Raw genomic sequence first — 27,437 nt, 5'->3', positions numbered from 1 at the left:
ACAAATAAATTCTAATTAAATTCAAATTCCGATGTAAATCCTACAGTATTATCTATACTTTTGATAAAAACTGAGATTGATCCCATCAACTCTTAGTGACTTATGTCCCAAATGTTGTTCATGAAGCCCAACAGCCCCATCTCTGTGATATCAGCCCTCCTTAGGTTAAACCCTACAGTAATAACCTGCAGCACTATCATAGACATATTGAGGCACAAGGATTGCCATATATGGAAGCTTTCATTGAGTCCGAGAGCCATCTGATCACTCGTTCCAGCTATAGCACAACTACTTCCACTTATAAGGTGCTTTAATTGAAAATTATAAACCTGTAGGATTTAAGCAGGATTTTAAAGATGAAAATGTTGGTATGCAGATTTTTGGATATTAAACAAGTAGAAGGATACAGGGTTAGAGTGAGAGAATTGGCAAAATTATCCAACTTAAAAATACTGAATAGCACATTAAGTGTTAATCTTGCTTACACAGGTATAAGATCATGGAACTTACTAACACGTGGAATTTCTGCATCCAAGGAAAGGTAGAAGCATAACAGCGCACTGTCAGCACAGAGCAGCTGGGCTCAGTGGCTGCTTTGTATGTGATAGATTCTATGGAATTCTTTACTAAATGATTGAATCTAGGAGCTTTATGAAAAGGGAAACAGTTCTTCTACAGTCTGAAATAAATCAACTGACCAATGACAAGATGGCATTTGGATTTTAAAGTGAGGAAAAACATGTAAAAATTAGGTAATGCAGACAGTGCCCCTACTATTTCAGAAATAAGTATACTAATTACCACAGAGCAGACACCATAGCTTGGAGGCAAGTTAGGAGGAAGAAGCAATAGATGACTGTAGTTTACTTGAGCCATCTTATTAAGATGCAAAGACAGTGAGGATCTTTGTCTGTGCATACAAGGAATGGAATGCTCCAAATTTTATGGTTTTCCAACACTTCCCATTGCATGGCAATTCAAATTGGCCAACAATCTGAACTGAGAATGCTGCTTACTGGACACCAATTTGTATATACTAGAAGGTTACACACCATGCGTGATTAAGCAATCAAACTTTGAGCTATAGTCCAAAGAACTGGTAATATCCTGCTAATAATAAATAAAACACAGATTCATATGATTTGGCTCAGTACGGATGCACATAATTTATTAGTTTTACATTGAAAACATTCATGTATTTCAAAATAATCTGGTAATCAAGATACTGTTTACACCTCCGAAGAAGACTGAATATAGGATATATATTTCATTCATGAACTGAAGTGTGACCTACCATTTGCTAGGGGTTGTCATAAACATAAATATGTTTCCATGTTGTCCATATTCCATGCAAGAGGTCTCCATTAGCCGCTTTCTGATGGTGACAAACTAACATTTCCATCTTAAACTTTCCAAGTCAGAGAAAAATCCTCATGCTGGATATGAGGAGGAATATGGAAGCACAGGGATCAAATTATCCTCCTTTTTTCCAATCAGTGGAATAAAGCTCCTTCAGAGCAGAGAATCAAACTAAGTAGTCAATAATGATTTGGAAACAGAACTCATCTCAGCATATTAACAATTGGTCAGACAAGTACTTTCACTTTTCTATTGCACCTTTAATGTAGTAAAATATCTATGCACTCAAGAAAGATCACAGCTCGAAGTGCAGTGTCAAAAATCAGAAAAGTCATTAAAAGAGTGTATTACGAATGAACAAGTTGTTCAGTAACATTGCTTCCCACAAGCTCCCACTACAGTCCAGTAAAGGTCACTAGCTAAGGACTCAGTTCAAATGTCCTGTGGAAAGTGCATTGTTCAGTAAATCTTTATCAACCACATTAAATGACATAAAGATACAAGTGTAAGGTTAGTAGAATAATGACTGGAAAACTCATACACGGACTCTCAAGTCTGATAGAACTAAATGTTCTATAACATAAACACAGAAAAGTACTTGTGTACCCTTAATTAGATTTGAACTATCATTCCAGGAACCATACATTTAAAAGAAATTACATTGAACATAGGTCCCAAGCAGTGCAAAAAAAATTATGTGTTCCAGAGATAACTGCGTGGAAATTATAAAGTTTTTTTGTAACATAAAAACTTTAGTAAGTTATTCCACACTGCAATCCATTTGGTAGAAGTCTCTCCCAGTCACATTTTCAAGTCTAATACTAAAAAATCTGAAGCAATATATGAAATGCAGAATGAATGAGAAGAATTTGTAATACCAGCACTTTATATGAGAATATATTTAAAAAGGAAACATTAGAAAGCAAGAGAATGAGATCAAATGAATTAAGTACCTGCACAGTCATGATGGGCTGAGTGGCCATTTGCTTTTTGATCTGAAGTTTTTTTTGGATCTGAAATGAGCTGTATTTCAATGAGATATAGTTTCTCTATGGTGTATTTTATCAGATCTAACTAGTTGTGGTCGAGACCAATGTGCAACAACAGGCACACTTTGTGATGTGAATTAGCCATTTCCAGCTGTTGAATGCAACTGTGATATCAACAAGGCCCTACAGTTATTTACAAACAGAACAAAGACAGGGGAAGCAGATATCCAAAACTCCCCCCATGTGCAGGGAAGCGAATGACAGAAATCACTTCCATTTTTATTCATGAGCTGAGGTTTACTGTTAGCATACTTAAAGGATAACTATATAGTGGCAGCAAAACACAAACACTTACTATTAAACTGTGTAACTGAGGACTGACATCTGCAGTAGATTATAGCAAAATGCTAGAAAGTAATTTCAGTGTAACAATATTATCTAGAGACTGTAGTATTATCTGAACCTCGTTTGCAATCTCACCACTCTGACAATCAATTACATTCAATAAGTAAATGAACTCAATCCCTTAATCAACACAAAATGCTGGAAGAACCCCTTAATTAGATTTGTGTGGAATTCACTACTGAATACCTGTTCTACAAATTAACTATCCAAGCACTTCAAATTTTTACTCCAATATTTCATTAGTCCATAGTAGTTAACAGTACAATATTAAGAATAGAATGCAATTATAACAAAGAAATTAATTATGTAATATACCTCCAGGAGGAAAAGTATCCCACAGCAGCAAAATTCAGCTAAATGTTACCTTCCTGCTTAAAACAACCTCTTTAGATACCCTCATACTTGCAAAGGCAGTATCTATAATCACACAGCCAGTGGTTTTTGTTAAACAGAATATTGCAGGTGGTTTATATATACATCACATCCATTCTAACATCTGGAAAACTTAACTACCCCCTACTCCCATCCATCCAGCTATTGAAATATAGTTATTGTAGTGCATTTAGATATTAGCAGATATGATAGTGTGGCCATCGCTGAGATGTGGTTGAAAGAAGATCATAGTTGGGAGCTAAACATCAAAGGATACACCTTGTATCAAAAGGACTGGTGGGTAGGCAAAGCTGATGGAGTGGCTCCGTTGGTAAAATATGAAATCAAATCCTTAAAGTGGTGACATAAGATCATAAGGTGTAGAATCCTTCTGGGTAAAGTTAAGAAGTTGCAAGGGTGATAAAGGCCCTGATGGGAGTTATATACAGGCCCCTGAACAAGAGCTCATGGTATTACAGGAAAGATACCAGCATGGATAGAAGATTGGCAGGAGGCAGGAGGCAAAGAGTTGGAACAAAGGAGGCCTATTCTGGTTGGCTGCCAAGTGGTGTTTTGCAGGGGCCGGTACTAGGACTGTTTTTTTCATGCTATACAGCAAGTCAACGATTTGGCTGATGGAACTGATGGTTCCATGGCCAAGTTTGCAGGCGATACAAACATAGGTGGAACAGCAGGTAGGGTTGAGGAAGCAGGGAGCCTGCAGAAGAACTTGGACAGTTTGGGAGAATGGGCAAAGTGGTAGATGGAATATTATGTAAGGAAGTGTATGGTCATGCACATTGGTACAAGGAATAATGGTGTAAACTATTTTATAAATAGGTAGAAGATTTAAAAATCAGTGGTGCAAAGGGACTTGGGAGTCCTTGTGAAGGGTCCCCTAAATATTACCGTAACTAGCAGGCTGAATTGGTGATAGGGAAAGCAAATACAATGTTAGCACTCATTCCATGAGAATTAGAATATAAAAGATGTTATGCTGAGCCAGATGGCATTTGGAGTATTGTATGAAGTTTTGGACCTCTTATTTAAGATGAGCTGGCATTGCTTAGGGTCCCAGGAATGAAAGGGTTAACTTATGAGGAGCGTCTGCTGGCTCTCACTGTACTCATTGGGATTTAGAAGAATGAGGAGGGGGGTTGTCTCTAAAACATGTTGAACATTGAAAGGCCTGGACAAGGTGGATGTAGAGAGGATGTTTTCTCTTGTGGGAGAGTCTAGGATTAGAGAGCACACCTCAGAATAGAGGGACGTCCATTTAGAACAGAGAGAAGGAATTTCTTTAGCCAGAGGATGGTGAATCTGTAGAATTCATTGCCACAGATGGCTGTGGAGACCAAGTTATTGAGTATATTTAAAACAGACGTTGATAGGACTTGGTTAAGTCAGGGTGTCAAAGGTTTCAGGGAGAAGGCAGGAAAATGGGATTGAGAGGGAAGTGAATCAGTCATGATTAAATGGCAGAGCAGACTTGATGAGCCAAATAGCCCAATTCTGCTCCTATGTCTTATGCTGTAACCTTCCATAAAGTTCAGCAAACTGAGGAACTATCTCCCTCTGTACCAGGATCTCACCTGTGTCCCTCAGCATCTTTGAACTTGTGCAAGTCAAGCTTTTATATTCCATTGCTTAATCCAACATGGCAATTCCAACCAGATAGATCTTAGAAATCCAAATGGAGATCACTAACAAACATCCTAGTGAAAGACCTGTTGCAGAATTTTGATTTTCTGCATGAGTTATGGTCATTTTTTATGCATCCACACAAGCTACAGTAGACGTGGGTAAGTGTCACAAACAGAAAATAAGAACTTCTGTGTGTGATTACAGTCATCAACACATGACCTTTCAACAGCTGACCCACAAACATTAAAATGTATTGTAGTGTTATATTCAGCCACCACTGTACAATTATCTGGCTCAAACATTCACACATAAAAATATACACAAGCCCTTCAAAGGAAGTTTGTGACCAATGATTAATTCTAATCAGATATTCATTCTTGACATTACTCTAACAAACAAGGAAAGAAAACTGAAGACCAATGTTAAATATTATGATTGTTGTAAACATTGAAAATCTTGATGGAGTTTTCAAAGGACAAATAGCACATGAATTAAGGTTGAATCAGAAGAAGAGTGAGACAAAGATTAGAATCAGAAAACTGAATGATCAGAGTATATGTGCAAATTTTATCTGGTTTAGGGACAGTAGCACACTGCATTAAAAATCATCCTAGAAATGTATAAACAGACTCTTCCACATTTGAACACTAACACATACATACAAAATTAGAGTTTTCTAACAAATATTAACAGGGCATAAAATTCTATTATCTTTACAACTTGTATCAGTAACTAGACAAACATGTATGCATCAAACAATCAACCTTTCTGAAATGGTAGGCTGCCCATTAGCCACGGACACAAGGAAGACAAGGAGCACCCCTAGCAAAACTGCAGAAGAACTCCCTTTGGAATGCTAATTTAGTACTTCTCACACAGATCCTGATGCTGAAGGAAAGCACCTAATCCATGACAAAACTAGTTTGAGGGACTCCTTTAATTGTACTATTTTCTGCATAATTACAGAAACAAATGATTAATAAGTTAATTTGGATTTTAATAGACATTTATAAGGGATTTATTATTCTACTAAATGGATGCCTTTAAAACATCTGCAGACTGAACATTGATGACTAGGAAGTACTAGCAACAGTTGCCAGTCTTTGTTAAGAGATTGTAATAGTCATTGGACACCACCAATGAGCCATCAAAAATGGTGTCTAATTTTCACCCCACAAATGTACCATTGTTTTGACACAGGTACCAAGTACTAGACTCCCCGATATAGAGAACGTTGACTGCCCTATGCACTGAGAAGTGGTATGCATCCTACACCAACTCCACCTTCGTGGCACACCATGGGTGCCATGAACGTCCAGCTATTCATCTCAGCGTCGTACATTTCCATAGAGTTCAAATTGTATTGTCCATCATAACCACCAATGGCATACAAGCGGCCACAGTTTGACACAAGGGACACTCGACTTCGACGAGTGTTCATGGGAACAAGAGGATACCACTGGTCTGAAGAAGAGTTGTAAACCTCCACAATACTCAGGAAACCTGAGCCGTCATAACCGCCACAGACATACATCTGGCTGCCCAGGGTAGCCGCCCCATGGCGACAGCGTTTGTTGAGCATACTTGGTGCAGGGTACCAGGTAGTGGTGTGATGATTGTAACATTCAACCTGTTTTGCATATATGTAAAAAAAAGATTTAAAACAGGAGTTAGAAAAAGAAATTTAATTCAGCTTGCTCGTTCAGATTAACCTAGAAATCTCCCAAAACCTCAACTAATACTATACTTTTCAGCTTTTCAAAACTTTTGTTTTCATCACTGTCCAGAAGCCCTTCTCTGCAAAAGACTTCAAATGAATGAAGTTCAAGGTACAGTTTCCACATTTACCCTGGAATTAATGACAAGGTGACATTTATCACCTTTTGCCTTCTGCACCAAAAGTGGTGCTGGTTACAGGCCTTAACACGAACCAGCCAAAATCTTTTACGTGAAGATACTCTTTCCCTATTGAGTAGAAAGTTTGAGATTTTAACTTGAAAATCTTGGGGAGTACATTCAAATCACAACAGCCTATCCTTAATTTTCTAGACAGTGAAGCTCTTGAATCGGCAACTTGCTGCAGTCCCTACTATATGTAGGTGGTGCACACTACTGCTCTGATGCATTTGCAGAGGAAGAATGCATTATTGGGCCAGTTGTGTTGCAATTATGAGGGAGTACATGTATTTGATCTATTTCTATTTTCCTTGTAGCCTGGCACATTGCGCACTCTTGCACATTAGCTGTTGTCTGACCTGTTGGATGCAGTCTTTCATCGACTCTACTGTTTTTTGGATTTACCATGCATGCTCACAAGAAAATGAAATTCAAGGTTGTGTATGGTGACATACATGTCCTTTGATAGTAAATTTACTTTGAACTTTGTTTAACTGTTTTTCACCCAAAGTTTTCTCATTTGCTCCACTACACACTTCAAATACATCACTACTACCTTTCTTCCTTACTTGAGCTTGGCTGTCAAAACATACCGTGTTAAATATCTGCAATCCATCATGGCCTCCTGAAACATAGATCCTTCCTTCAAACACAGTGACTCCTGCTGCACTGCGACATGCATTCATTGGAGTTACTGTCACCCATCTGTTGGAAACCAGAGCAAAGATCAATTACATTCTGCTGATAAACCTAAATTTAGGTAACATCAGTACAATTAATGTTATCCTCTTTATTTTATAAGTATTTTCATAACCTTAAAAACTCACTTCCTAGATCACAAACAAGAGAAAATCTGCAGATGCTTGAAATCCAAGCAACACAGACAAAATGCTGGAGGAACTCCGCAGGCCAGACAGCATCTATGGAGAAGAGTACAGTTGATGTTTTGGGCCAAGACTCTTTATCAGGACTGGATAAGAAAAAGATGCAGTCAGAGTATGAAGGTGAGGGAAGGGGAAGAAGAAACACAAAGTGATAAGTGAAACCGGGGTGGTGGGTGGGGGGAGGAATGGGGTGAAGTAAAGAGCTGGGAAGTTGATTGGTGGTGTCTTTCAATAATCAACTTCCCACTCTTTACTTCACCCCTCCACCACTCCCCTCCTGGTTTCAACTATCACCTTATATTTCTTCCTCTCCTCCCCCTACCTTCTTACTCTGTCTCATCTTTTTTTCTCCAGTCTTGATGAAGGGGCTCAGCCTGAAACATCAACTGTACTCTTTTCTATAGATGCTGTCTGGTCTGCTGAGTTCCTCTAGCATTTCATCTGTGTTCCGCCTCCTAGATCAGTTTTTTGATCACTCCTTCTAATCTCTAGTTTGGGAGTCTATTCTTCCTTTACACTGTACAGGAGTGGCTTGGCTGTTAATCTTAAGAAAAACTGTGAGATTAATGTTATAAAAAATGCTGTTGGTATCAGCTAACTGATTCTTTAATCGGTGACAGCTTTGGCCCAATCGTAGCAGTCTTGCCCGAGTCAGAAGATGTGGGTTTGCCATGCTAAAGATCTGAATACAAGATCTAGCTTGATGACTACATTACTGGAGATACACTGGACTATAGGAGACTCTAGCTTCCCAGACCTTTTCTTCCCTCAGATGAGCATAAAAGATATTGTAATTGCATTTAAAAAGTATGACTCCTAAACGCTTCACCAGCACGTATCTCTGAACAAAAGAACCAAAGTGAATATTTTGCTATTTCTGTATAGTGGAGCTCGTAAGCAAATTAATTAATTTCCTACAGCAGCACAGTCACTATGTTCAAAGAATAATTTACCGGCTGTAAAATACTTGGTACTTCCTGAGTCATGAAAAACTAATAAATTACTGTATCTTTGTCTGAAGACAGTTGATAGGAGACCAAAATGATAATTTGCTCAGGTTTTGATCCTGTATTTGATATTCCATTTAATAAATGGAATAAGTGAACCTTTATTTTCCAGATTGCCACCTATCCTTCTTTTTCCTTGACTTGTAAATCTGATCATCTCAAAGTTCTCCTCATTGATGGTAAATAAAACAATCTGTTTAACCAAAAGTCCTGTGCATTCCTTTTTAATGCTACATTACAATTTTCACAAAATAATCTTATTGTCATAGTATATATCCTTAGTGATGGGTGCCAATACTATTTACATTAACAACAATTCTTGCATTTACACAGCAGCTTTCACATTTTGGATATTTCAGTGTTTTAAATCAAATAGAGTACTTGCAAAATATAGGCATTGTTACCTGTCATAATAAAGGACACTGTCGAAGCAAGTTTCCACAAATAACAAGATAATGATCAGAGTATATAGTAATGTTAGTTAAATAATAAATATTGACTATAATTATCGTACTGGATTCCAAAGTTCATAGATGAAACCCTGGTTTACTACACATTCTTGAAGTTGGTTATCCAGTTTTTGTAGTGGACCTTGAATACAACATTCCAAATTAGAGGCAGCATTCATGTATTCAAAAATACATAATTTGAACTGCATTTAGTTTGCCAACACGAACCTTAACATAAACACAAGCAGCATCCATCATCAAACCATGTTCTCTTCTTACTGTTGCTATTGGGAAGGAGGTGCAGGAACATAAGGTCCTTATATCACCAGGTTCAGGAACAGTTATTACCCATCAACTATCAGACTCCTAACCAGTGTGGATAACTTCACTCCCATCAATTTTAAACTGATTCCATAACCTGTGGACTCAATTTCAAGAACTCTACAACTCATGTTCTCAATATTATTTATTTGCTTGTTTGTTTATTTTGTATATTTGCATCTGTTTGTCTTCTTTTGAACATTGGCTGTTCGTCAGTGTGTGTGGTTTTTCTATTGATTCTATTGTATTTTTATGTTCCTTTATGAATGCCAGAAAGAAAATCAATCTCAGGATAGTATATGGCTACACATAGGCACTTTGATAATAAATTTACTTTGAACTTTGTATTTTCATAATTCCTTTATTCATCATGGGATCTCATGTATCTTCCTCAGTTAACCATTTATCTTTCATGGTTAAAAATGGACCATTAAGATATCTTACTTGTCAGTTTCTGGAGCATAACATTCCACTGAATTGAGGGAGGAGATTCCATCGTACCCACCACAGACGTAGATATGTCCATCCATTACAGCTGTCCCCATTGCACTAGAACAAAGAACAGAAATACACTGAGATACTAGTTATTTGCTCCCGAAACCCAGGGATCCAATTATACCATAGACAGAAATAACTTTTCTGAGTGTGCATGAATTAGGTCAATCTACCTACTTAGGAAAGTACAAAATGATGTGTGTGTCATTCTTTGCAAGTTTGATTTGACTCAAAGTTCTCGTCACAACTGAAGTAATGTTTCTAATCAAGCTTTTTCTTATCAGTTACTTCCTTACTCGATGCCACTTGGAAGCACTGAAGTTGGTGCAGTATAATTGTGGGAGATTGTCTCAGACATTTCACTTGCGATCACAAGACTCTGTTGTACAATGATAATGTAAGTTGCCACAGGCCTGTTACCCTTGTCCGGTGGACAGACAGTTGACATGGAAGCTGTGTAGCCTCAGCTGTAGCGAGAATTAGGCCTCAAGCCTTGGGCTGGTCTGGTACTGCAGGCCAGGTGAGAGACACTGAAGTGCTATAGCGTGGTTGAGCTCGGCTGGGCCTGACCTCTCCCATTGGTGCTGCCCTCCTGTGTTCAAGTGGTGGAATGACAGGCTGGATTGCATGCATCTGTACACTGCTGGAAGACAGTATCATCAATTGTTGGATATTGTCACTCAGGGTCTTGGACTATATGTTTTTTTTTTGAGTGAATATGCTTCTTTGCTCAATATTTTAAATTATGTTTCTTGCTATTTTTGAATGCTTGCTTACTATTTTGCACCTTGGCCCCAGAGGAATGCTGTCTCGTTCAGCTAGATCTATGTATGGTTTGAATGATATTTAAACATGATTTGATTTGATTTGATTTAATTGATTATATCCCTCTAAGCAATTACCCTACAGGCAACTTACTTTCAGGCCAAAAATTCCAGGATCCCCAATTGTTCCATATAATTCAATTACCTGACACCAGGGCAATCTGGTGGCTCTCTGCTGCACTTTCTCTACATACAAATGCCCAAGCTAAGGCTCAATTTGGCATGTACCCTCGCAAGTATTGAACTCATTTCTAGACACTGTGGGTCCCAACTTATTCTTGTTCCCCAAAGTTCAAAGTGTATGTACTGTCAAAGTACATATATGTCACCATATACAACCCTGAGATTTGTTTTCTTGCAGACAGAAGTTTTGTAAGCAGACTGCAACGTGGTCGCCATGTTTCACCGGCGCCATCTTACAGCTTTTTGGCAAGTATTCCTGCCAGACTACCTTTATAGTTATGTAACCAGAGGATGGAGAGGATGATCAACATTAAAACCAGTTTCAAGATATGGTTCAGTTTTGCTGCCTTTCAATGTCAAACAGACTGATAGAACTTATTAAGCAGAGATGGGAAGCATGCAACACTGAATCATATATAGAATGAATTCTAGTGCCCATAAAACAAAGAAAAGATAATCAAATGGGTAAGGGATTGCTGCTGTAAAAGATGGCCCCTTCTCCCATTCTCTCTGACACATGCTGTGCTCTGATCCAAGGATACCAATCTCTTTCTTGCAACTAGACTTCAATTGTTAGTATAGCATGAAATTGGAATCAACACGATGTAAGTAGTTCAATACAACACAATGTAGTCAGCCATTAATTTACACAAGCAATCCCTTGTTAAGTTATTAAAGCACCAAATTTAGTGACTTTTTCCCCCATTCTTCAATTTTTTCTCTCTTCTCCCCAAAACCTCTCACGTTCAGTAGTAGATGCTAACTGCTAACGCATTTATTAATACCTCTCATAACACTGATTTGTTGCAGTATTTTTTTGATCATCTAATCCAAATGTGCCCACTCTTGTATTTTCAAAAGGTCATCTACTTGGGATACTTCCTGCTGTGCTGGGAATTTCTACAAACCTCTGTCCTTTTCAGATCATCCCACAGCAATGAAATGGTAATCTCATCATTGCCTGGTCTGTGTCAAGTAAACGACCAAGGCAACATACAATAAGTACCTGCAAGGGCTGTGGCTGTATAATATCGCATCATGAATGGCCTGGTGAGCACAAGTCATTGCTGTGGACTGGCAGCAGGTGCTCCACACGTGATTGTCCAGATCCCACTAACTTTCTCATCACCTCCAGTTAGATGTGACGAAGCTGCTCTCCTCTTCCCTCTCTCTCTGCTTCATTGCTAAGCTCTGACCTTGCAACCCCTGATCAGGGTCATGTGAAGCCATGGGAGCAGGTGATCGATGGTTGCACGAGCACCCAATGCATATCACAAGTCCCGGTTATGTGACCACTGACGCCAGGCAGACAATCTTTGAAAAGTATTGATAATGGCTGGGGTCACCCGTCTTGTAAAGACACTGCCCAGAAGAAGGTAATGGCAAACCACTTCTGTAGAAAAATTTGCCAAGTACAATCATGGTCATGGATAAGACCATGATTACCTACGTTATACGACACTGCACATAATGATGACGATGACTGTGCAGTAGTGTCAGCAGGGTTTGAACTTTCGGCCTGGTTCCTGCCCTCCAGCGACATGGAGGGGAAGGATTCATGTCAGGCTCCAACTCAAATGAGTTGGTGTGACCTCTCAGGCAAACACAAGTGAACAGATGGCAAAATTCTGAAGGACAGCAGATTTATCATACAGTCCTGGCCAACATTAGCTTGGAGTAAACATCATTACCACACACTATCTAGTTATTATCACATCATTGTTTGTGGGAACTTGCTGTGCCCACATGGGCTGCTTTGGGATGCTGCTAGGTCCAGCATACATAGGATAGTCCACAGTGTCATGGTCATGCCCATTTGTTCCTACCTGCGCTTACTGTTCATGCTGGCCACTTTGGTCCATTTGTCCGTCTCTGGATTGTAAACTTCCACTGTGCTCAACCTCGACTGCCCATCAAACCCACCTATTGCATACAAGAGCCCGTTTACCATGGCCACACCCACACGGCTCCGGGAGGTCATCATCTCCTGACACCGCTCCCATCGATTGGCAATGGGGTCAAACACCTCTGCCACATTCAAAGAGTCACCTGCAAAGTCAAACATGCAGCAGAGAAGCTGTTAGGTAAGCAAGGAGTAGAATCTACAATACATTCCCGTTATACCAAGGCAATCTCGCATCCAGCTATCCAATTACAGTTCAACAGAATAGTTTGCTTACAACATTTAAATAATATGTACAAAAGTGCACAAAATTGCCGGCTAGCATTGTACTCTTGTGAGGGCCAACAGATGGACCACATCTTTCAATGGTCCCGCATCGGGCACACAGCCTTTCCACATTTGAAATGCTTCGTGGCAACAGCATCCAATCAGTACTTTCAGCAAATCTATCACGTGCACTTAAAAATTCTGTTTGGCCAGTTATCCTTTCCCTTCTTCCAATGCATTCCCAGAAATACAAACACACCAAGTGGGGAGTGAGTGGCTAATACATTTATATCAATGAATATAAATATCAATGCATGGACTACCTCAGCAATTCCAACCTTGCTGCCTCCATTTTTGAGCCAATTTCAATATTCTTATATTGGGGCGGCACGTTAGTGTAGTGGGTTCAATTCCTGCTGCCGCCTGTGAGGAGCTTTTACATTCTCCCCATTACTGCATGGGTTTCCTCCGGATGCTCCGGGTTCCTCCCACAGTCCAAAAGTTGGTAGGTTAATAGGTCATTGTAAATTGTCCCATGATTAGGCTGGGATTAAATCAGGAGATTGCTGGGCGGCACGGCTTGAAGGACCTATTCTGTGCTGTATCTTAATAAATAGATATAAATCATACAATCTGCATGAGATTACTAGGGTAATGTGTTCTGTAATTTGTCAGATTCAGAGATACAATTGTATGAAAAACATACACAGACACGAAGACCTTGACTGTCATCCAGAAGCAGAAAACTAGGGTGATGGCAATGGACACAAATTGTTCAAATTCCTTGAATGATATTTGCTGCGGCTGGATCTTTAATCTTTAATAATTTTTTAAATCAAATTTCAGAAAATGCAGCTTATTGCTAACTTACTACAAGCCTCCAGCCAAGAAAAAAATTGTTAACATCTCTACTGTTTGTTGATGAATAGAACACGAAAGCTGCTCAATGAGAAACGCAAAATGTCCTCCAAAGAAGCCAGAATTTTTGAACATCCTGAGTTAATACAAACCAGCAGAATTGAGACCTCCCACGGCATAGATCAAGCCAGCAATAGAAGTGCAGCATCTTGGCCGTGTTTTGAAAGATGGCAGGTGTGGTCGGCGCTCTGGCATCAGATGGTAATCCTTTGCCTCATCAACAAGGTCCCTGCAAAACAAAAGGTCAGTCTTGAACTACATAGATTTACAACAAAATGATCTATCATCCCACATAACCAAAATCTAGAACTCATCTGCCCATGTGGTCCTGGAAGTGCTAGCAAGCTACTGAAACATCCCAAAGAGTGCAATTTTTACATATAACCACTCAGGTCTTTGCCAACGTCATGTGAAGGAGCAGGGCTTAGAGGGACATGGGCTGAACACAAGAAATTGGGATTAGCTGGGTGGGCACTGGGGTCAGTATGGACACAATGGGCTGAAGGGCAAATATCGGTGCTGTATTGCTCTATAATTATGTAAGAGCACTCCCCAAGAGATTTCACTAGAAGACAATTAGAGGCTCACCCACTCTTTCCATCAACAAAACTTGCCAAGCAATGCTAGGACCACAAATAATATTTGAAGGACTGAATTCTAAGATCTCTGACTAAGCTCGTCCAACCATTCAATGTGATCATGGCTGATTACCCAGGTAGAGAGGTCAATCTATCTCACCTGTAATTATGACAATGAAGAAGAAAGGAAAGTTGTCTCTGACAAAATGTAATTTGTACGTTGTTTCTGAACCTTGCTAGAGGAATTACTACTTGACCTTACCTGCACTTGTGGCAGCACCGAACCAAGTCATCCTGTTGGACCCTATCAGTTAGGAACTGTGGTCGGCAGAGAGGGAGGCGTACTTTGGTTAGCAGCTGAGGCAGATAGTTCTCTCGATTGTCACGATTAAATCGTACCCAAGCAAGAACTGCCTCAAACACCTGCAGGACAGAAGGAATGGCAAATGGTTAAACAAAATACCAAAACTATTCTAGCCCTGCCTACTCTTCTTCATTTTCTTGGTGCTCTCAAGTCTCATGTTATCAATTCAGTTTTGCTAATAGAAGAAACATACAGGAATGTTTACATTTTTAGGATTTAAAAGAGATATTGCATACATTTCTAAATGGCCACATACGTTAATCATTTATGAAGATTAGAGAGATAAACCAACAGTAAGGAGAGTCAGGAATAATCCAAGGTATTTTATTCTTTAAAATGAAACCCTTCACCTTTCCCTAAGTTTTTCCTGCAATCAATCATCCACCCTCCTCACTTAGCTTTCTTTACGTAAACCCGCGCTCCCACCAAGTCACTCAAAAACTATAAATCCCCATACCTGTTCTTCGGATTTCACATTGAGCTCATCTCGAGCAACAAGTTCCAATACCTCCTCATAGGGTAACGCCAAGAACTCCTCAGACGTGGACACCTCCACAAAGTGCTGATGAATGAAACTGTTGGCTGAGTCATAAAGGACAGTGCACATCATCGTCTCTGCAAACTGACGCACACCCAGGCAGTTTTTAGGATGCAGCCTGAAAGATGAAGGCAACATTTGTTACTGGAAAATGATATCCAGCCTTTGGTGTTGAGAGGGATTATCATAACCTATTAGCACTAGAGTGAATTATAAATTCAAATCTAAATGATGTAATCAGTACTTCATGTCAATGTTGAAATATATTTTGGCATTCAGCAATGCTGCTGCAGGACTCAAGGGCAACCGAGGAATAGCATGTTAAAAAATGGAAGGTAATTGATTAAATATCTTGAAATTAATTCAAATGTCTGAATTTGTTTCTCCTTTGGAGTTCCTGCCAAGTGAAATGAAATGGAATTACAAACATGTGCCAGATCTAACCTGCTGAAATTCAGCACCCGCATCCTTGGAACTGGATATCCAGTGGACTCTCGATGTTGCAATACCACCAGTATATCAGCAATAAAGATTCTCTCAATAAGCTCTGGACTTTCATATTTTGAGAGATTTACTCTCCACAGTAATGAGATGGCTTCAGAATAAGGGATCACCAAGATTGAGATTAATTTACTTATCATGTGTAAATACACCCTATCCTCGTTATATGTGTCTTCAGACTATGCAGATACACAGTTACGCGAGGAACCTATTTCTACCAACATCTCCTTATATGCGTCCAAAACTCACAGTTATACGTGGAGCACTGCTTTCCCACCAATACAAGTCATGTGCGCATGCCTCACAGTCTCACTCCCGTCAGTCTTGCATTGGTTTTCGTAAGGTGAGGATCTGCGATCTTGCACTCTTAAACTTTTGTTGGTTTTACCTATGGTACAGTGATTTTGTGCTTGAAATATTTAACTATGCCTCCTAAGAGTCCGATGTCATGTCCTGGGTCATCAGCCAAACGGCAGAGAACCGCTTTAACACTTGAAAAAAATTGGAAATTATAAACAACATGGCATCAGCTGAAGGTAACACAGCTCTGGGATGCTACTGCCAGGAACAGAATCTTGCCTTTAAAGTTCTTTTGTTGCTTGACAATGACATCCTAAAACAATTGGACAGCATTCATCCTAACATAACAGTGCGTTTCCTGCCACCTAACACAACATTGCTGATTCAACCACTCGACCAAGGTGTGATCCATATTCAAGGCCTTTTTTTTTACGGCGAACTATCTCAATACTGGAGAGTTTAACATCGGTAGCTGAGCGAAGGGCGCTGAGTAGGCTACGGTCAATTATGGATAACTCTGAACATCCTCTACATAGCACCATCCAGAGACAGAGAAGCAGTTTCAGTGACAGGTTACTATCGATGCAATGCTCCTCAGACAGGATGAAGAGGTCAATACTCCCCAATGCCATTAGGCTTTACAATTCTACCGCCAGGACTTAAGAACTTTTTAAAAGCTATTATTAATGCTTTTTGAGACGATGATTTAGATGCATATCATATTTTTTTTTACTGAGTTAAGTATTGTATGTAATTAGTTTTGCTACAACAAGAGTATGGGACATTGGAAAAAAAAAGTTGAATTTCCCCATGGGGATGAATAAAGTATCTATCTATCTATCTATCTATCTATCAAGCAACAGACAATTTTGAAAATCCCGGGAGCTTATCAACGGTGAGGGAATAGTGGAAGTCAGAACAATTGGCACAAATGGCGATGGGCATGAACCCAAGTTTAGAACGGAGTCAGCATTTCAGTTGTTCCCTGCCGTCAACCATTCTTCCCTACAAGCCAATTTATGCAGAAAAACAAAATGCTGCCAAGCAAACAACCCTTACCACTTTCTTCAAACTGGTGTCATCTCCTGCTGCCGGGAGTTCTAAGAGTTCCGTGAGTCTTCCTTCCCCCCTTGCTGTGCTTGATATAATCCCGACACCACAACACCCACTCATCTCTTGGAGCAAACACACCTGCCACTGCTAGTAAGTACACCCTAGTATGTTAACTTTCTATGATTTATTATGTTGAATATTACCTTAAATTGATTAAATATACTAACGTTGCCTTGTGGTACTGCTTTTGTGTCGTATTGGTATGAAAATGTGAATAAATTACAGATAAAACATACTTAGGAAGCCTTCTGGAATGCATCCCTATTTTCTCCATTTAAATAATTATCCACATTATGCGTCGACTGCAAGAAACGTGTCCCCCGCATATAACAAGGATAGGGTGTAGAAACATTATCATGAAATGTGTTGTTTGCATCAACAATATAACCTAAGGATGTGGTGGGGACAGCCTGCAAATGTCACCACACCTTCTGGCTCCAACACAGAATGCCCAAAGTGTTCAGCAGAACAACACAGAACACAGCAAGCAACAAAACAACAGCAAGACAAAACCCTTTCCTGTCTGCCACCCACAAAGACATCCTCCAACCCTTGGCCAGGCTAGAGTTAAGTCGGGGGGTTATTCGGGGATCGCTGTGCAGTGCAGCTCCAAGGACTGGATGGGCCTATTCCACGTTACAGCTCTAAAATTTATAAAACATGACAGCCCGCCAGCAGACTTGCAAACAACATGCTCATTTAAAACAGAAATGAGAACAAATTTATTCTTTTTTGGGGGTAGTATGAATCTTTAGAATTCTCTACCAATGAGGACTGAGGAGGTGAGATTATTAATATACATTCAGGGCTGAGTTTAATTTTTAATGTACAAAGGAGAAAAACCACGGAGTGGGAAATTAGTGCAAAGACCAAGCTTAGATCTGCTAAGATCTTATTAAATGGAGAAGATGCTGAATCATAATGCCATAAAACATAGGAACAGAATTAGGCCATTCCACCAGGGCTGATTCGGGATCCCACTCAACCCCATATACTTGCCTTCTCGCCATATCCTTTGATACCCTGACTGATCAGGAAACTATCAACTTAAATATATCCACGGACTTGGCCTCCACCGCAGTCTGGCAGAGCATTCCACAGATTCACTACTCTGGCTAAAAAAAATCCTCCTTACCTCTGTTCTAAAAGGTCACCCCTCATATTTGAGGCAGTGCCCTCTAGTTCTGGATACCCCACCATTGGCAACATCTTCTCCACATCCTCCCTATCTAGTCCTTTCAACATTCAGTAGGCTTCAATGAGATCACCCCGCATTCTTCTAAATTCCGGTGAGTACAGGCCCAAAGCTGCCAAATCATCCTCATATGTCAACCCCTTCATTTCCAGAGTCATCCTCGTGCACCTCCTTTGGACTCTCTCCATTGACATCACATCCTTTCTGAGCTATGGGGCCCAAAACTATTGACAATACTCTAAGTGCAGTCTGACTAGTGTCTTATAAAGGCTCACCATTATCTCCTTGCTTTTATATTGTATTCCCTTTGAAATAAATACCAACCTTGTTTATCACAGACTCAACCTGTAAATTAACCTTCTGGGAGTCTTGCACAAGAACCCCCAAGTCCCTCTGCATATGTGATGTTTGAACCTTCTCCCCATTTAGATAATAGTCTGCACTATTGTTCCTTTTATCAAAATGCATTTCCCAACACTGCATTCCATCTGCCACTTGTTTGCCCATCCTTCCAATCTGTCCAAGTCCTGCTGCAATCGCATTGCTTCCTCAGCACTACCTACCCCTCCACCTATCTTCCTATCATCTACAAACTTTGCCACAAAGCCATCAATTCCATTGTCCAAATTATTGACAAACAATGTGAAAAGTAGCAGTCCCAGTACTGACCTCTGAGGAACACCACTAATCACTGGCAACCAACCAGAAAAGGCCCCTTTATTCCCACTCGCTGCCACCTGTCAGCCATTCCACTATCATTGTCAGTATCTTTCCTGTAATGTCATAGGATTTTATCTTGTCAAGTAGCCTCATGTGTGGCACTTTATCAAATGCCTTCTCAAAATCCAAGTAAATGGCACCCACTGCCTCTCCTTTGTCCACCCTGCTTGTTACTTCCTCGAAGAACTGTAACAGATTTCTCAAGCAAAATTTCCCTTTAAAGAAACCATGTTGACTTTGACTTATTTTATCATTAGTCTCCAAGTACCTCAAAACCTCATCCTTAATAATAGACTCCAACACTTTCCCAAACACTGGCGTTAGGCTAAGACTTATAATTTCCAAAAGACCATAAGATATAGGAACAGAAGTGGGCCATTCGGGCCATCAAGTCAGTTCCACCATTCAATCATGGGCTGATCCCATTCTTCCAGTCACCCCCATTCCTCTGACTTCTCCCATACCCTCTGATGCCCTGGCTAATCAAGAACCTATCTATCTCTGCCTTAATTGTACCCAATAACTTAGCTTCCATGGCCACTCATGGCAACAAATTCCACAAATTTACGACCCTCTGACTAATGTAACTTCTCCGCATCTCTGTTCTAAATGGATGGCCTTCAAACCTGAAATTATGGCTTCTTGTCCTAGACTCCCCTACCATGGGAAATAACTAGGCCACATCATGAGATCCCCCCTCATTCTCCTGAACTCCAGGAAATACAACCCAAGAGCCACCATATGTTCCTCATATGGTAACCCTTTCATTCCTGGAATCATTCTCATGAATCTTCTCTGAACCCTTTCCAATGTCAGTATATCCTTTCTAAAATTAGGAGCCCAAAATTGCACTCAAAGCTCCGTGTGGTCTTACAAGTGCCCTATGGAGCCTCAACATCACATCCCTACTCTTATATGCTATACCTCTAGAAATGAATGCCAACATTGTATTCCCCTTCTTCACCACTGACTCAACCTGGAGGTTAACTTTTAAGGTATCCTGCACAAGGATTCTCAATGCATTTTGACTTCTCTCCCCATCTAAATAATAGTCTGCCCATTTATTTCTTCCACCAAAGTGCATGACCATACTCTTTCCAACATTGTATTTCATTTGCCACTTCTTTGCCCATTCCTCTAAACTATCTAAGTTTCTCTGCAGCTTTTCTGTTTCCTCAACACTACCCACTTCTCCACCTATCTTAGTATCATCAGCAAATTTAGCCACAAATCCATTAATCCCATAGTCCAAATCATTGACATACTCCCTTCTTAAACTAGTCCTCTGGGACCATGCCAGAATCAAGTGATTCCTGAAAGATCATGACCAATGCATCTGTTTTCTCTTCAGCAACCTCTCTCAGGACTCTGGGATGTAGTCCATCTGGTCCAGGTGATTTATCCACCTTAAGACCTTTGAGTTTACCCAGCACTTTTCCTTTTGTAACAGCAATGGCACTCACTCCTTCTTTTTGACACTCACAGACCTCTGGCACACTACTGGTGCCTTCCACAGTTAAGATGCAAAGTAGCATTACGTTCATCTGCCATTGCTTTGTTCCCCACCACGACCTCACCAGCATCATTTTCCAGTGGTCCAATATAAACTCTCACCTCCCTTTTACTCTTTATATTACTGAAAAAACTTTCAGTATCCTGCTTTGATATTATTATCTAGTTTGCCGTCATATTTCATCTTTTCCCTTCTTTGTGATAGTTTGCAACTCAAACTACCTGCGTCTCAATATCACCAAGACCAAGGAGATGGTGGTGGACTTTAGGAGATCTAGGCCTCATATGGAGCCAGTGATCATTAATGGAGAATGTGTGGAGCAGGTTAAGACCTACAAGTATCTGGGAGTACAGTTAGACGAGAAGCTAGACTGGACTGCCAACACAGATGCCTTGTGCAGGAAGGCACAGAGTCGAATGTACTTCCTAAGAAGGTTGGCGTCATTCAATGTCTGTAGTGAGATGCTGAAGATGTTCCATAGGTCAGTTGTGGAGAGCGCCCTCTTCTTTGTGGTGGCGTGTTGGGGAGGAAGCATTAAGAAGAGGGACGCCTCACGTCTTAATAAGCTGGTAAGGAAGGCGGGCTCTGTCGTGGGCAAAGTACTGGAGAGTTTAACATCGGTAGCTGAGCGAAGGGCGCTGAGTAGGCTACGGTCAATTATGGATAACTCTGAACATCCTCTACATAGCACCATCCAGAGACAGAGAAGCAGTTTCAGCGACAGGTTACTATCAATGCAATGCTCCTCAGACAGGATGAAGAGGTCAATACTCCCCAATGCCATTAGGCTTTACAATTCTACCGCCAGGACTTAAGAACTTTTTAAAGCTATTATTAATGCTTTTTGAGATGGTGATTTAGATGCATATCATATTTTTTTTACTGAGTTAAGTATTGTATGTAATTAGTTTTGCTACAACAAGTGTATGGGACATTGGAAAAAAGTTGAATTTCCCCATGGGGATGAATAAAGTATCTATCTATCTATCTCTTTTTTAGTTGCCTTTTGTTGGATTTTAAAAGCTTCTCAAGCATCCAACTTCCCACTCACTTTTGCTATCTTATATGCCCTTTCCTCGGCTTTTATGCAGTCCTTAATTACCCTTGTCAGCCATGGTTGTCTAGCCCTGCCATCTGAGAATTCCTTCTTCTGTGGGAGTCATCTATCCAGCACCTTGTAAACTATTCCTAGGAACTTCAAATACCTCTGCTCTGCCGCCATTCTCATCAGTATCCTCCTGGACAAGCTCCTCTCTCAAGCCTCTATAATTCCCTTTATTCCGATGCAATATTGATACACGTGAGTTATATTTCTCCTTCTCAAAGTGCAGTATGAATTCAATCGTATTATGATCACAGCCTCCTAAGGGTTCCTTTACATTAAGTTCCCTCATAAGATCTGGGCTATTACATAACACCCAATCTAAAAAAACCTTTTCCCAACTAGCCTAAAGCACAAGCTGCTCTAAAAAGCCATCTTGTAGGCAATCAACAAATTCCCTCGCTTGCAATCTGACACCAACCTGATCTTCCCAATCCCCTTGCATATCGAAGATCCCATTACAATTCTGACATTACCCTTATTGCAATGTGAGCTGGAAAAGGCATGTAATTTCAACCCACATCTCAGCTACTGTTTGGAGGCCTATATATGATTCCCGTAATGGTTTCTTTACCCTTGCAGTTGCTTAACTCCACCCACAAAGATTCAACATTTTCTGACCTTATGTCACCTCTTTCTAAAGATGTAATTCCATCTTTTACCAACAGAGCCACACCACTGCCTATGCCTTCCTGCCTGTCATTTTGATACAAAGTATACCCTTTAATGTTAAGCTTCCAACTATGGCCTTCTTTCAACCACAACTCAGTGATGCCTACAATGTCATACCAGAATGCTAAGTGGATTTAAATACAATACCTTCAGTCCTGCATTCTTTGACCTTTTGAATTTTGCCTCTGTGGTACAATTTAACTCTTTGTTCTGTCTGCATTTGTACCCAATCATTGGCTTGTCCTTCCTTACATTCATGTTACACCCATCATCTACTTCTAAACCTGCTGGCTCATCCTCAGCTCTATCATACTGGTTTCCATCCCCCTGTCACATTAGTTAAAATCACTCTCAAGAGCTCTAGTAAACCCACCCATATTCACATTCATACTCCTATTCCTGATTTTTATGGAATTACGTGGCTGGGGTGGAACTCCATAGATTACATTTATCCCTGTAATAACTTGTCCAGCAGCCAAGCATAAGCAAGTCCATACACGTTCCAGCTTCAAACAACTTAATCATCAGCCAGCCATTTGAACATGAGAGGTAATGCAGCCGAACACAATTTGCCCTTCTCCAACATTCAAGCAAACTTTCAAGCAGAAATCTGAAAAATAGTAATTAAGAACCAGAATTCTGATTTAATTATTCCTCTGTCTAACCCAAGAACTGTACGTTTCTGTAAAGTCAGTTCGGACAAGCTGAGCCCAAAGCAAACTGGTGATAATGCTTATTATACATGACTGCAATTTCCTCTCCTACTCTCCACACTTACCTTTCTCTGAGGAAGGTGCAGCATGCATCTTTTACATTCTGTAGTTGCAGGAAACTGGCACCGATCAACAATGACTGCACATTCTGTTGGTCTATTGCCAGTCGACCATTGTAGGCAAAGTTAATAAGTGCTTCCAGGGCACTACAAGATAGACAAACTCACTTTAAACTTCAGTCATAATTGTATCATACAAACATCAAAAAAATTAACAATCACTCATGTCCAAGGCATTGTGTTTTCCATATATACTTTATAATCCAGAGTTTCTCTCCATCTCGCCTGAAGACATCTGTTCATGTTGAGCTAACCACTCTATTATTATCATTATTATTATTATTATTATTATTACAATAACTTACTAAGTGATCAAATCAGTTCCCGCTGCATGGGTATTTTCAGTCAATTGTTTGCAATTAACAACTAAGCAGGTAGTAGAAATTTTAAGCAGCTTCACATCAGCCAGTTTGTGTAGTCAGAACCAGGTCTCGTACAATGTCTTGATCTCCAACATAATAGAAAAGAGGAAGTTTTTTTTAAACTAAAAGGAGAAATTAATGTTCATGCCATCAGGTTGGATGCCTAGACGGAACATGAGATGTTGCTCCTCCACCCTGAGAGTGGCCTCTTCATGGCACAAGAGCTCTCCTCTTCTATTCCTCACTCTGGCCTCTCCTCACCTGTCCCAGTGCCCCTCCTTCTTCCCTTTTCCATGGTCCACTCTCCTTTCCCATCAGATTCCTTCTTCTCCAGCCCTTTACCTTTTCCACCCACCTGGCTTCACCTATCCCTTCTAGCTGGTCCTCCATCCCCTCTCCCCACCTTTTTATTCTGACAACTTCCCCCCTTCTTTCCAGTCCTGAAGCAGGGTCTTGGCTGAAACTATGATTATTTATTCACTTCCATAGATGCTGCCTGATCTGCTGGGTTCCTCCAGCATTTTTTTGTGTGTTGCTCTGGATTTCCAGCATCTGAAGAATCTCTTGTGTTCAAAATTATGGTGTCTGGTCCCCAAGGCACTTCAGCTGATTTCCCAAGAGGTCTAGTGTTGCCCCCTTCTCTGTTAGGGCATATACACACTACTATGTAAATATATGTAGAAGTAAAAGGAGGAAGTAGCCCTGATCATAGATCCTGTTATGCCAGTCAATTTAAGATAAAAGCTCTGATTTAATCTCAGCACCATTTTCCTGCACCAACCCCCTGATTCCTTTATATTTAAATTCCTACCAATCTCCACTTTGAACATACTCAGTGAGAAACCCCCACAGACAGCCCTCTTGACTGGAGAATTGCAAAGATCCATTACCCTGAAAGTGAAGCGTAACACAGAAAATGCTGAAGGAACTCAGCAGATCAGGCAGCATCTATGGAAAGGAATAAACAACTGACATTTCAGGCCGAGACCCTTCTTCCTCTCCTTATCTCTTATTTTGAAACTGTAATCTCTGGTTTTAGACATCCAGACTAGGGAAACACCAGTTCTGTGTCTATCCTACCAATTATCCAAGGTCACAAGGTTGTATTACATTCGTCAAACAGCATTGCACTGCAGCAAGTTAACGGCGAGGAACTAACAAATTTTAATGATATGAGAGTAGAGAGATAAGAAAAAGAGTCCATGACTGACCTAGGGTCCATTCCCTGCATGACGATCTCATCCTGCTTGCATTCGATCATATCGTTAGTGAACATGGCATGGAAGTAGGGAATGGATGCAGCCAGCACAATGCGATGGGCACTATACTTGTGATCACCAATCTATAAAGAAAGGCCGTTAATTCACGAGATATTAGTGAAGCAGGAAGAGCCCGAGCCCAAACCCAACCACCCCATACATTCGCCACCAACCAGACGTCCCGACAGCTTCCCCATCAAGGGGAACAACCAGCAGACTATTGAGATGCCCCTAACTCTCGCTGACAGGCCCTTACCCGCAGGGTCACGTCGCACAGTTTTCCCTGGCGCCGGATCTCCTCCATCAGGCCGTATCCGCGCACCGGCAAATCGCTGACACTGAAGAGCATCAGATCCTCGTCCGGGTCTGCCATCTTTCCTGAATCAAACGTCACGTCCGGCACAGCTCAATCCCACGTGACCGCTGCCGGCCGGCAGGTGGTTTAACTTCCGGTTTCGCCGTCTCTCCGATTTCGCTTCACCGCTCTTTGGGCATCAAGGGAACGTCATCAAATCCTCCGCTGTGGAGAAAACGAAAAGAGCAAGCTGGTGAAATTATTGATAAAGACGTGCTGCCTGCTGACAACCCAAATAGCTTCCCAAATTCCCTAGTATTATTTCTTCTGCACAACACTGCCCCACACTTCTAAGTCTGCCAAGATCAAGCCTCCATCTTTGAAAACAGGAGCAGGAATAGGCTCTACGACCATTCAAACCTGCAATCCTGATTTATCATCCAAATCCACTTCCCTGTTCCTGTGATGCCCCTTGATCTCTTTCACCCTTGAGTTTCAGCTGACTCCTTAAATATAATCTTTTGTTTTTATCTTCCTTCTGAGGATTCACTGCTCTTATTGAAGGTATTTCTCTAAACCTCAGTTTTAATCGTGTGGATAGTCAGGGGCTTTTTTCTAGTGCTGAAATGGCTAGCATGAGAGGGAATAGTTTTAAGGTGCTTGCAAGTAAGTACAGAAGAGATGTTAGGTAAGTTTTTTATACAGAGTGTGGTGAATGGGCTGCTGGTGGAGGCGGAAGCGAATAGGGTCTTTTAAGAGACTCCTACATAGGTACGTGGAGCTTAGTGTTACGTACCCCGTAACTGGGTGTCTTGCCAGCAAAGATAGAAGTGTCCGTTGGAGTCTGGTGATACTATTTTCAAAACAGTGTTTATTAGTAAAATATACAAATCAATATCAACAATGCAAATATACAGATAATACACGTTAGCAATACTAAACCTAAAAGTGTGGGTATAATAATAATCAATAATAAACAAGCTCTATCGTTGTCTAGGGGATAAGGAATTATTATGGGAAAGTATAAAGTTCAGTTCATGTAGGCTGAGGTAGTTGTTGGTTCTTTTGTTGTAACTGTTGGAGGGAGGGAGAGAGAGAGAGAGGGTGAGCAAACAGTGACAGCTACAGTCATTCAAACCTTCCTTTATTTTCTTGATCTGTCACTATGTTGTTGTGGCCTTTCAGATATGACCCCTCTTTCCTTTAGCTAGACCGTTCTTCTATGGTGGACTCGTCACCCAGGCAAGGGTGGACACACACACAAGCCCCCACCGGCCTCGCTATAAACACTGTGAGTTAAAATTGACCGATCCTTCGTTCGGTCTCCGATGCCCCACACTTTTCTCGTGGGTTCCAACACTTAAGCAGTACTCACTAGTGTGTCTCTTGGTGCATCTCTTGGTGTGTCTGAGGGGTGTCTCCCCAGACCTAACTTTTGTGGGGTCTCAGATGTCAATCAGTTTTGAATGGCTTAGCCCATCAAACCAGTCCACTCCGGCTGTCCACTGAGGTATTTTAATGAACAGAATAGTACCAAGTATACAGCCCTCTCCGGAGCCGTGAGTCTTACAGGAGTCATAATATGGTCTCTCTCCCCCGGTGTTATCTCGCCCTTGTCTGAAGCAAATGTTCCAGTCCCAGTATGTTTTGTTCCATCTTTTCCTCTCTCATTAACAGCCTGGCAAAAGTAACGGTTTGTAATTCTCCCAGGGGAGGGGGACATGGACAACTCTGTACCCTTCTGCCCATCAGAGTTGTTCATCCTTCGTAACACCCCCATCCTTCTAGGAATTTTCACCATAGGGGAAAATTAACTAGTACAGCGTTTTGCAGGATTACAGAGTTTAGCAAAAAATACAGAAGTGTTCTTAACTATAAAGCAATACAGATATACCTTCAACTTAGCATCTAGATAAACAGTCAGCGATTACATTGTTGTCACTTCCTTTAATATGTTGTATCTTAATATCTTAATAAATTCCTGTAGCATCAGACTCCAAGTTAATAACCGCCTATTTTTATTCCTTTTTGTCAGCAAAAAAAACTAAAGGGTTGTGATCTTAGCTTAAAGGTATATTACAAAATGTGAACCAATACATGTGTGATTATACTGTAGTACATTACAAAAATTTGTGCAAATACTAATCTCTATTTTACTTTTAAACTTAACAATCTTC

General features: G+C 40.6%; 1 protein-coding gene and 1 long non-coding RNA gene across 2 annotated transcripts in view; one reads left to right on the top strand and one right to left on the bottom strand.

Moving 5' to 3' along the window:
* LOC140729596 (uncharacterized) overlaps positions 1 to 16,941 on the top strand; it is a 107,635-nt gene extending 90,694 nt beyond the window's left edge. The window contains exons 5-6 of the long non-coding RNA XR_012099365.1: positions 13,928 to 14,159; positions 15,791 to 16,941. This is a non-coding gene — a long non-coding RNA (uncharacterized lncRNA). The remainder of the gene's footprint in view (positions 1 to 13,927; positions 14,160 to 15,790) is intronic.
* klhl18 (kelch-like family member 18) lies at positions 1,142 to 25,351 on the bottom strand. The gene is made up of 10 exons (XM_073049518.1): positions 25,222 to 25,351; positions 24,918 to 25,048; positions 23,291 to 23,431; positions 15,316 to 15,514; positions 14,757 to 14,917; positions 14,009 to 14,145; positions 12,655 to 12,877; positions 9,771 to 9,875; positions 7,259 to 7,370; positions 1,142 to 6,399 (listed from the first exon to the last, which is right to left on the bottom strand). The coding sequence occupies exons 1-10, from the start codon at positions 25,336 to 25,338 to the stop codon at positions 6,013 to 6,015; spliced, it is 1,713 nt and encodes a 570-aa protein (XP_072905619.1). The 5' UTR covers positions 25,339 to 25,351; the 3' UTR covers positions 1,142 to 6,012.
* Between the last annotated feature and the right edge of the window lie 2,086 nt (positions 25,352 to 27,437).

The sequence above is a fragment of the Hemitrygon akajei genome, chromosome 1 (assembly GCF_048418815.1).
Source record: "Hemitrygon akajei chromosome 1, sHemAka1.3, whole genome shotgun sequence".
Taxonomy (NCBI): domain Eukaryota; kingdom Metazoa; phylum Chordata; class Chondrichthyes; order Myliobatiformes; family Dasyatidae; genus Hemitrygon; species Hemitrygon akajei.
This window is presented reverse-complemented; position numbering and strand designations above follow the sequence as displayed.